At 41.4% G+C, this 11,501-nt stretch overlaps 2 protein-coding genes across 7 annotated transcripts in view; one reads left to right on the top strand and one right to left on the bottom strand.

The window, feature by feature from the left end:
* Nucleotides 1-2,852: 2,852 nt before the first annotated feature.
* Nucleotides 2,853-11,301, bottom strand: LOC115573968 (elongation of very long chain fatty acids protein 4-like). Of its 2 annotated transcripts, none has more exons than XM_030405119.1 (7): nt 11,024-11,301; nt 8,742-8,833; nt 7,672-7,859; nt 6,846-6,926; nt 5,671-5,842; nt 5,366-5,493; nt 2,853-4,267 (listed from the first exon to the last, which is right to left on the bottom strand). In XM_030405119.1, exons 2-7 carry the CDS (start codon nt 8,806-8,808, stop codon nt 3,986-3,988), a joined length of 918 nt encoding a protein of 305 aa, XP_030260979.1. In that variant the 5' UTR covers nt 8,809-8,833; nt 11,024-11,301; the 3' UTR covers nt 2,853-3,985. The 2 variants fall into 2 exon arrangements, with proteins under 2 accessions (XP_030260979.1, XP_030260980.1); XM_030405120.1 differs by lacking the exon at nt 11,024-11,301 and adding an exon at nt 10,797-10,947.
* LOC115573965 (serine protease 23-like) overlaps nt 11,289-11,501 on the top strand; it is a 68,864-nt gene continuing 68,651 nt past the window's right edge. For all 5 annotated transcript variants that reach the window (XR_003982390.1, XR_003982391.1, XM_030405113.1 and 2 more), the window contains exon 1: nt 11,289-11,430. The gene's annotated coding sequence lies outside the window, so the exon portion shown is untranslated. The remainder of the gene's footprint in view (nt 11,431-11,501) is intronic.

Raw genomic sequence — 11,501 nt, 5'->3', positions numbered from 1 at the left:
TCCCTTTATGGTCAATTTCCTGGGGAATGTGTGGTACGGATGAGGAGGAGGTTTTGGAAGAAAAGGGCGATATTGAGTAGTTTTAAATAATATTTTCTGTGTGGAAGAAATGGATTGATGTTCTAAGCTGCTAAAGTGAAACTCTCGCCAAAAAGCAACCAAGTCTTTATTTGTGATTGAATATGAGTCGAACCTTCGTGTAAAAGCATAATTACGACGAAAGAGGCACTTTTAAGATTTACTGTAGTTTCGTTTTCGGATCAAACTCATTTTCAATGGAGTGCAGGGGCACTTTTACGCCAGCATCAAAATCACTATTTTTAAAACACTAACAAGGCTCAACGCAACATGAAACTTTGCTCGTAGCATCACCAGGGTCTCTACACATGAACACGAGCATTGAGAACATTGTTTGCGTACACAGAGTTTTCTAAAAAGAAGGTTTTTGGACAACTCATGTTAGCAGTAGTGTCGATCCCCGAGTGCGACCTAACAGGAAGGCTTGAGGAGCGGTCCACCATTACTCTCCTGCCTGTCAGGTTGCACTCGGGGATCGACACTTTTTGTCTGCCATGACGGCGACGCGCAGAAGATGCAGCTACTAACGTGAGTTGTGCAAAAACCTTATTTTTAGTAAACTCTGTGTACGCAAACAATGTTCTCAATGCTCGTGTTCATGTGTAGAGACCCTGGTGATACTCAGGCAAAGTTTCATGTTGTGAATGTGTTATAAAAATAGCGACTTTGATGCTAGCGTAAAAGTGCCCGTAGCACCCCATAGAAAATTTGCTTGCCCAAAAACGAAACTATAGTAAATCTTAAAAGTGCCTCTTTCATTGTAATTATGCTTTTACACAAAGTTTTGACTCATATTCAATCGCAAATAAAGCCTTGGTTGCTTTTTGGCGAGAGTTTTACTTTAACCTAAAGATGTTTTCTATCAGATAATAGATATAGCACTGATACAAGCTAAGTATTAGTTAATTGATTGGCTAATTGTCATCTCCTGCAGTAGGAGGAGCTTCTGCTTGTATAAGCAGGAGGTGGGCGTGTCTTGGAGGCTCAGGTGATGCAGGTGAAGAGGCTGCAGGGCCCTCTACTTAAATGGGGCACGGCCTGGTCAAGAGTTTTCCCTCATTGTTCCTCTTAGTTTGAATCTTTTATCCATTTGAAAGTTTTCAATTTATTTAATTTATTTCTTCAGTTGTTTTCTTTTTGTTCCACCAGTTCGGGCCGAGATAATCACCACTGTACATTTTTTCTTCCACCGCTTCCGCTGCTTAAAAGTAAGATAAAAGAAACTGGTGAACAGTTGAAGAGCCTCATTGTTGCCTCTAACACTCACACTACAGTAATTTACCCACAAATGTACTGTAACTAAACCCAGGCCCAGCAGAGGGGGCTCTGCACACACCAAACCCAGCCGGCACAAGCTCTGAAAGCAATCTGTCCCACGCAGACGGAGAGGCAGTAAAACGCTGACTGTTTCCACTCTGTTAGGCTCGAATGAGCTCCTTAGTCATTTAATTGCTAATGAGATGAGTGACTGGCGGGTCAGGTCTGCAGAGGTTTAACCCCTGCAAACTGACCCTTCCCCCCGTTCCACAGAAGACTGGATGGGTCAGTCGGCTGTCAGCCAGCTTGTGAAATGATAGGCCTGTGTATCTGCAGCGTGTTGTTAAAGGCAGGGTGACATGTTTGGGAGCCATTTGCTTGTTAGTTGCACAGGAATGCATCGACTTCTACAGCACTGTGTGCTTGCAGTCTGCCTGTAGCTGATATCGCCCACCAGTATGGGCCCAAGTTCCATATTATATGTGTGCATACAGGTATGTGTGTTGTATGCACGTTCCTGCAGCAGCAGGGATGCAGGTTATTATAGTGACCCGTGCTAAATGCCTCTGATAGAAAAGCCTTCGCCCTTCTGCAATCCTCTTAGTCCCTGGCTTAGATCCCTCTGTGTCCCCATGGAGGACATACGCCTCGTCTTACTCATCTCATCCAGTGTATCATTCACATCTACCCCCTTAGACCTCCTTCCACCTCCACACCGATGCCATGGGTGGAAAAAGACAGGTGGTGGTGCGTCGGGATAAGATGGAAGATTGCAAAGATCGGAGGGAGAAGGATGTGGTAAAAGCATCAGGAGTAGAAGGATGGGTCTGATCTGAGGCCTTTGGTCTAAATAACTTAAGATAAAGGATGGATGATTTAAAAGATGCATGAGTGAATTCACAATGTGGTGAAAGAGAAAAGGAATTAAGAAATGGGTGGCAAGTATGCAATAAATCAATACTACGTGTTTAATGTAAAAAACAACAATGTATTATCCATCATTTAGGGCCTGCACATGCAGGTCTTTTTTGCTCTGCATGTGTCACATCTTGCATTGTCACTCAACACTATATCAAAACTGTTAGCTAATAAATAGCCAGTTCGAGAGTTTGAGCAGAGCCCTGATGGAAGATTAGTAAAGGCTTCTCTTCCAGTGACCTGCTTTCCTAGGTTACTCACGGAGTGACGTGGAAATAAGCTCTTTTGGAGCTAAAGCCAATTTAACCCCAAAGATTAGGACAGATCTGTCTGGACAGGCCAAAGACGCACAACCTTCCTCAGCCTCTCACACACAAGAGCCCTTTTCCATCCTGCAGATCTTGGGATGGAGGATGGAGACAAAGGGAGATAAGGAAGGAGAGGGACAAGAAGAAGAGATCTGAAGGAGGGGGATGGGAAGCTCCGTTGATATTTTGATCCAATGTACCACATCGCTTTAAGCAGCTGACTTAAAGTTAATTTTGCAAGTGCAAGGCTCGTGCATGTTGACGCTAACAAAAAGACACACAAACATAAACTATTGGGTGCTGACATTGTCTTTATTTCAGTTATATGTGCAGCCCGAAGCTGTGTCGTTTATTGATTCTTAATAAGACAATGAAATAACCATGTTTTCTTTAAAATAAAAAAGAAGCTCTTGTCAGGTTTCCCTTCAGTCCTACATGGCAGTGAGACAGTACTGAGCTGAAATTCAATCTCTTATTCTTGCACCTCGGCTACATCGCACAGCAAAAAGAAATAAATCATGAGGACCCACAAAAAGAAATCATAACAAAGATACCCACACATTTGCATAAAGACTAAAATAAAACTACAGTCCCCTCCCAAAGTGTTTTAAACCAACATTTTAATTCACAATGAACACGAAGAGAATGTCTGCAAGTGCAAAAAGCACAGTTACGTCAGATTGAGACAGCAGAGAAATGTAAAGTCCATGACATGTTGGATTGGTAGATAGTGTGAATAATTAAAAAGTAGTTCAATACAATAGATGGCAGTCGCGAGATTTGTAACCTTTTTCTTTTGTTTGCTAACTTTGCTCAACTCTAAGTATTCGTAAATCAAGAATCCCCCCCGAACCAAGAAAATAAACCTTTGGTATAAACTTCTGCATGTTCTTTTGTTGGTAATAGTTAAATTCATTAAAACTCTTTTAGAGCACTAGAAAATAAATTAGCATATTAAAGACTATTCAAGCTTTCAGTTAAAACAATACTGGAATCCAGAGTACAAAAGTTGGAGGTGAATTTTGGTTGATAAGTTAATGGATGCTGAGCAGATTGTAGGCCCATTTTAAATAGTTTGGTCCTACTATGGTCCAAAAACACAGTTGGACAGACGAGCGCGGAGCCTACGTGGTCAGCATTTCGCTTTTTCTTGATTTAAAAAAAAAAAAAAAAACTGCTATGGAAGACAACCAACACAACCTCTCAAATCCAGAAACCCTTACAGACACATCCACAAACACACACACTGCTACTTTTCCACCTTTCCAAGTTGGTCATAAATCACATCCTTCTACATTATTTGCAGGGATAATGAAGCCGGTCTGGTTTGAACTTCTGTTTATCCCTCCCCTCCCTCCATCTCTGGCCCTTTTTAAAACAACTGTCCTCTCTCTGTTAATCGCCGAGCACGCCCTCTTCCTTCTTTACTCCCTTTTCGCTCTTCCTTTCTTTTGCCTTTTCCCGTTCTCCTCCACCTCCTCCGCTTTGCTGTGACCGTTAGTTACCGCGGAGGTGCCGTTGGCGACGGGCTTGCCTCCCTTCTGCGTGGACGAAGGTTTGCCTCGGTAAGCGTGGTAGTAGAAGTTGGCGAAGAGGATGATGAAGGTGACAGCGTAGCCGATCAGAGCCCACTGCATCCAGGCAGGGAATGGGCAGCCTGTGTAGAGGGAGTGGCCGGCGTGGCCGATGGTCACGTGGAACTGGATCTGGATATGGAAACACAAAAAAAAAAATTAACCAGGGGGCTTTGCAACATATCAATTTTATATCATTAAAGTGATATTAAACAATACATCGTGTTAGATTTTGGATGACATTATATCCTGATATGACATACTTGTTGTCTTTTCCTGGTTTTAAAGGCTGCATTTCAGTAAAGGCATTCACCAGCTCAGTTATTATCAGGTTACTGATTATTAATGACCCAAACCGCATTCTGTTAAAGGCGACATCTTTAAGACCTCACCAGAATACTCAGTCTGCTCTAATTGGTCAGTTCACACGTGCCAACAACAACAATAAGGCAGCAGTACTAAATCAGTTCTTAAGAGCAAAACTAGCTGCTAGGCACACAGTGTGTGACATGGTGATGCAGTGTGATGTCACAAAGTCACAGAATTGAAGGCGAGTCTGTAGGAGAGAGTAGCGTCTGTTGGCATAGTCTTTGGACTTTTAACTTCCACAAACTTTAACATGTACAGGAACATAAATCAGACACTTATATCACAATACAATATTGTCACAATTTGAGGTATTTGTTCAAAAACATCATGGTATTTGATGTTGCTGCCTACTCCTAGCATATATTTAGTGCCTTTGGGAACATTTTAAAGTATTTAGAGATGTTTACAATATTATTTTAAAGCCAAATCACCCCACAGCTTTAAACAAATCAAAAGCACAATTAATTGCCACGTGTTGATGTAACTATGTAATGAACTATCACAGAAATAGATAAAAATCAGTACAAATGGTCAAATATGTTTACAGATTCTGAATAAAACATCTATGTATTTCTGCTCAAAGCCAAATTAAAACAACTGATTTTAACACTATGACAGAAGTTAATCTAATTTTTCTCCTCTAGTGCTTCCAATCGATTCAAAGAGTTAAACCCAATATAATGACTCAACCGGTAAAAAGTCAAATCAGTCTAACTATAAAATCGTTATTTTAATGAGGATATTTCACTATATCTCTTAAAATCTGCTCAATTCTTTAAACTTTAGTCTGTAGTTACACAAGTCTGTAATTTTCCCTGAACACACACGCATTCAAAAACACAGCCCTAAACTGATACCAACCATCTGGATGATGGTGAGGTATTTCTTCCACCAGAGGTACTTCTGCATCTGAGGTCCCAGAGCTGCCAGGCCGTAGTATCCGTACATGAGCACATGGATGGAAGAGTTGATGGTTGCACCAAAAAATGCTGTGGAAAGATGAAATGGAAATTTAGATTGGTATCAGATGCGATGGTGGTCCTGTTATTCATAAAAGGCTTGCATGCAACTCAGTGCTTGATGCATCTGAAGTGAAAAGCACGAAGATAAATCTGATAAATGCAACAGCTGAATATCATTAACAAAATTAAGATCTTTTTACTCACACTGTCCACCGGGGACCCATTTGATGCCGATCCACCAGAGGATGAACATGGTGCAGTGGTGGTAGACGTGGAGGAAGCTGACCTGGTTGAACTTCTTCCTGAGGATGAAAAAGACTGTATCCAGGAACTCCACGCCTTTGGAGATGTAGTACCACCAGAGAGCAGATGCTATCTGAAGACACAAAACAAGGGTGGACTGAATTAATGCAGCTCACTGCGGTGGATCTGAGACACTGACACCACTGTATGGGATAGCATCTTTGACAGATTACAGCTTCAGATTGTAAATTTAATCTGCATACACAATTGTAAAACTTGGTACAGTCCCTTGAGGTCCTAGTTAATCAGCCCTTTACAGCCTAAACCTGAGTCCAGTTACACATGACAGTTAGGTGAAGAAATATTTGCCAGCAGTTTTTATTTGTTGATGAGGTCTAACAGAAATGAACAAAATACTGAAACACAACTAAATCAGGTTAAAAAACCTTGATCAAGTCAAACAGCTGGTCACCAAAAACTAATGGGAAAATTGTGTATGATATACAGCACATTTCCTCTAATTAATGGTGCTGATTCTAAGTGTAATTGGGAATAAATTATACATATAAGACACCCCGCATGGAATCAATATTTCAGCTGTACACATCAGACAGGATAGGATAACAATTGATTCCTCCGGAGAATTTTAATTATCCTATTTTCATTTTAATAGACTTGGAAACCAAATATATTGCAGATGTGTTCCTTATTAGAAGTAACATTTTCCCCCACATCTACTGGCCATCAATCACTGTGTGTGTGTGTGTGTGTGTTGTCCTCTTTAACTCTTCATTCCTACCAGCCTGACACACACACATGCACAGAGTAGACGTGGTTGCTCGCTAAGCCACGGTGGCGTGGCATCCTGCCATCATGAAAGAGCGAAGCTGGAAGGTGGAGATGGGGGTGGAGAGTCATTGTGGTGAGACCAATTACTCCCGCCTATCTGAGTGCAGACCACACCCTGCACTGTCCTGAAATCACAAGGACCACGACTAACTCTGGTCTCTCCCTGTTTCTTTCTTTCTTAAACCCAAACACAACTAAATGCTAGGGGTGCTACCTGTGTGAATCTGTGCACAGACACTGGAAATGTGTAGATGTGTTATGTGTTGTGTGTGCTGGAGGGAGCTTACCCTGACTTCGTTGACATCGTTGGAGTACTTGACAGGTTGACAGAGGTAGCTGTACCCGGCTGCTCTAGAGGCTAGTAGGAGCTGATGAGAGGAAAGAAACCAAACAAAGTCAGAAAGAGGCTGAGAGGAAAATGGTTGACATTTCCTGTTGTGATCCCTTTTGAAACACTCTCTTTCCACAAAGGAGGGTGCAGACAAGTTATTTCTTCTAAAATATCCAAGTTCCTTTTTAGGAAGCGGTGTGTTTTGCCAACAAGTGTTGAGTTTCCTGTAAAATCAGTGGATTATTTGAAACATCTGAGGGCTATTAGACATTTCAGGGATCAGAGATCATTGTGACAGTAAAACCCATCTGCAGCATCTTAGTTTTCATTGGGTGGATGAATCACAAAGCATTTCAACATTATTTGCTGAAAGGAAGTAATCAGATGCATGACCACTTGTTAGTTGCTTCATTGCGATACTATGCAAGCTAGACTTAGTGTTAAACCATTTAAATGGCATATTAAAGTGGTACAACTGTGAGGTTTTCTCGTCTTAAATATGAAGTATTACCGTTTGTCTCAGAGATCAGTATCACTGGTGTCTCTATACCATCCATATTGTCTTTTCTTAAAAAAAACATGTGCCTCATACAACATGCAACAAGTATAATGCAACTTGCAAAATCTTTGGCAAAGTGAAAAAACAAGTGAAGAAGAAGCTGTTAGGATCTCACTACATATTTGCCACATCATCCCTTTAACATCCTGACACAAAACAGGGCTTTATTCATGTTGTCAGTCATGTGTACTGCTCTAACACACGAGCAAGACATAGCCTTTACCTCTTTGGCGATGTAGAAATTGAGGACCACCATGCTGAAGTTGTAGACTATGAGGGTCTTCCTGAGCGTATAGGGCTGGCGGTCCTGCATGTATCGTGGCCCCGCCCACAGGAAGAGCAGGTACAGGCAGCTGATGGCCAGAGTGGGGAGGGGAGATGACATCATGGGCCACTTCTCCACCCTCTTGTCTGGAGGAAAAAGGGTTTGTTTTAATGCGGGGAGAACATCAGGGATAGTCGTGACTCGTGAAGCAAGTCCACTGCTCTAGCATTGCACTGCTTTAATAATGTTGGACTCATTATGGACAGTTTAAAAACAAATGATCAAAATCGACTGGACCAGTGGACTGCTATTCAAAACCTGGTGCCTACATGTCCCAAACGCAGCTTATCCACTGAGTAACATCAGTGGAGGCAATTTATCAGATTACATGCAGCTCCTTCTAGAGCTGCAAAGGGCTTTATACCACTTCTTTCACATCCCCAAGACCTGTAAGGACTCTTTAATGTATAGAACTGGTGGAGTTACCCTTTAAAGAAGTAAAAATCTAGTGCTTTTATAAGACAGTAATTCTTTTTTTTTGTTTCAGTTGTCATCATTCTTATTGGTAATGTCAACAATATTCTTGTCTGCCTTATTTTATAAATACAGTGCACGTAATGTCTCTACATGAGTAAAAACCATGTCTTCAGTTTGACTATATTGTCTAAACTACCTATTTGGAGGTGAAAACTGCACTTTACCTGTGGCTGCTTCCTGGTTCACCTTTGACCTAGTTACATAATTTTCCAATGTAATAAATATATATCATGCTGACCGTATTAACATGACTGCTGTTGACACCTCTGGAAAGATAACATGGCCAAACTGGGGACTTCCTTTCTTTGCTGTGCATTCCCCTATCTCTAAAACCAAGCTGGTGACTAAAACGTATCATAACCCCCAAAGATTTCCTAATAATTTGTGTAAAGCAGGTAACAAACACTAATTTTTCATATTTTCACATCGTGTGTCTGAAGTGGCACACTGCTCTTCTGCGATGTACAAACAAGTAAATGTGAAGATCTTACCTGCTATAGTAAGGCTCCATTTGTAAAATTCTACAGTGTCATTCACAAAATGTGTTACAACCTCCATGGCTCTGCCTTTGGTCTCGATTATACTGTGGCACAGAGGGAGAGAGGGAGGGGGAGAGAGAAAGAGAAGGTTCAAGTCAGCGACAGCCACCCAAATTAAATTACAGGCCATACGTATCATATGTATCCCATCAGTGTAACAAGTAGCATGAGGAGCTGGCTGACGTGATCATTTTGTATGTGTCAGCCTTTTAAACTACTGAAACACATCTCTGCCATGATTAGTCTAAATTTGTTGATGTTCATGTATTCATCAAGCCAAAGAGAACACTTTCCACCATCCTCCTCAACTGACTCCTCAGGGTGTAATATGTGAGAAGCGAGAGCCTTTTAGGCCGGGATTTGAATTCTACTGTGTCACATGAATTATTCAGCGTATTATAAATGCATGTTTGCAAGTGTATCCATTATACTCTTTTCAGCATGGCCGTATTCACCCTAAAATACCATGTTAGGCGTCTTTTCACTTTTTGAAACGGTATGGTAACATTATCCTCCTCAAGATGCTAATGCGCTTTTCATTGATTCATGTGACTGCCGGTCACAACAGTTTGATATAATTGTAGGAAATAGGATAGAGGATACTGAGTAATTCTCCTGCATCTGTTCCTGACAGTACTGATGACTATTTATCAGAAATCTCATTGTGACACCAAAAGACATCCCTACAATATTGCAGCAATATCAATATTGAGGTTATTATTTGATTTTCTTGCCAGATCCTTGCAGTCTTTTGAGGCGTTTTCAAAACATCGAGTATTGTACTTGACTTTACTTGATTTTCTTCTACTTTATACTTCGGATCCAAAACATCTTGTGCGCAAATATTATACTTTTCACTCCTCTACTTGTATCTGATAACTTTAGTTACTTTGCAGGTTGCATCAGAGCAAAGGTCCTGCTTTTTAAAATTAATTTTCTTGATCAGCAATCACATGAAAATCAGAAAAAACACTTAATATCAGCATAGCTCATAGCTTACAGTATAAACATACATGCAAATATACGTATTGTTTACTTTTACTAGTATTTTTGATGCTTAAGTACATTTAACATGAGATATTTAACAACTTATACGCAAGTTCTATTCATATAGGTGACTTTCACTGTTATTAAACTAATATTTTAACATGAAAACACTACTTTTACTTGAGTATGACGGCAGTTTGACAGTATATCAAGGCAGAGAGACATGTGCACATCATTACCCTTAATCAAGCAGCATTGCATAACACACACTTCTCATCCACCTGACAGCAGGTGTCTTCTATATTAATCTATAATTAATCCGATGTGTCACATCAGCTGCCCTTTAAATAATGAATTGCTTCTGCACACAGTGACTGACAGCTGTCCAACAATGAGTGCTCGCTGACAGCACAGTGCTGGGAGTGTTTTCGCAGCAGTATTTTGCACATGGTGTATGAGGCACCACATGGTCTGCAGAATGGACTCCATGCGTTCACAGAGCCACCGAGGAGGGTTTACTTTGGTGGCAGTGGGAAACGAGATAGAGAGGGTTAACCGGGTTTGTGCGCACACACAAAAAGGCAGGGGCGCATGTGTCAGCAGGTTTCGCTCGGACCGCTCAAGAGGCTTAAATTCAATTGATCAACGAGCTTAGATGTAGGCCTAAGTACAAATGCCCAACGACCCACAAACCTGTTTGATGGTTATCTGGCCATATATGCGCCTATGGCAACACTACAAAAAAAGCCCTGATCATGAAGAAAAATGGAGCACAAACACTCACAAAAACAACACTGTCATTTGCAGTAATAACACAACATAAAAAAACCCTTACAGATAGCTGAATGTATTTTAAAGTAATTTAATAGCCAATAAAATCATGGGCACTTTCAATTTGAGCTCAATTAAAATGTGAGGTTCGTCCCATGGTTTAACAGGTGGCTGGCTGGTAGCTGCTAAAGACCGAATGGACGAGAACAAGATTAGCAACAATGCTATATCTAAAAAACGCACACTCACAAATAAAGTGGCTGACACGACCCACGTAGTAATAATTGATATGTCGTGGACAAAGGGCTGGGCTCTTAAGCCAGCCTCTCATCTTAATTACGCCCTAAAATAAGACTGAAAGCCGGGAGTTAGCCGTTTTTTTAACAGGTAAACGCCATTAAAATACGTTTCGAACGCTCGGAGCTGAATTACAACGGCACAGCACGCGCACAAGACGTTAAAAAAACCATACTTACGTCCTCGATATTTAAGAGCGTGTAATGACATCCGGTGCAATTTGATGCCCAACTCCTCTCAGTCACCGCTCCGCTCCTCTTCTCCTTCTCCTCCCTTCTCCTGCCGTCACCGCTAATCAAGTTTCTACACCGCGCCGGCTACAGTTCGACATTAAACAGCAATTTGGCAAGAAACTGGACAAGGCAAGTGAAAATCTATGACTAAGATAGGCCAATTATGCATTCAGTCCGCTCAGCCGCATCATCTTCTTGCAATCTCCTAGACACCGAGGGAAGCCAGGTGCCACTGCGCATGCGGGGAATTTCACTCCCCGTGTCTCTCGCGTGTGAGGGTGGGCAAGCGGCAGACGTTGGCAGATAATGGCCGCCAGGTTCCTGTGACAAAGACTTTCTTCTGTTCTTCCTCGGTATTTATTACTACTGTTTAACTACACAACTTATTAACCAACCTGTCAGCCAACACACTGTCAGCTCATTG

The sequence above is a fragment of the Sparus aurata genome, chromosome 22, assembly GCF_900880675.1.
Source record: "Sparus aurata chromosome 22, fSpaAur1.1, whole genome shotgun sequence".
Lineage (NCBI taxonomy): Eukaryota > Metazoa > Chordata > Actinopteri > Spariformes > Sparidae > Sparus > Sparus aurata.
Note: the sequence above shows the minus strand (reverse complement) of the source record. Positions and strands in the feature narration are given on the sequence as shown.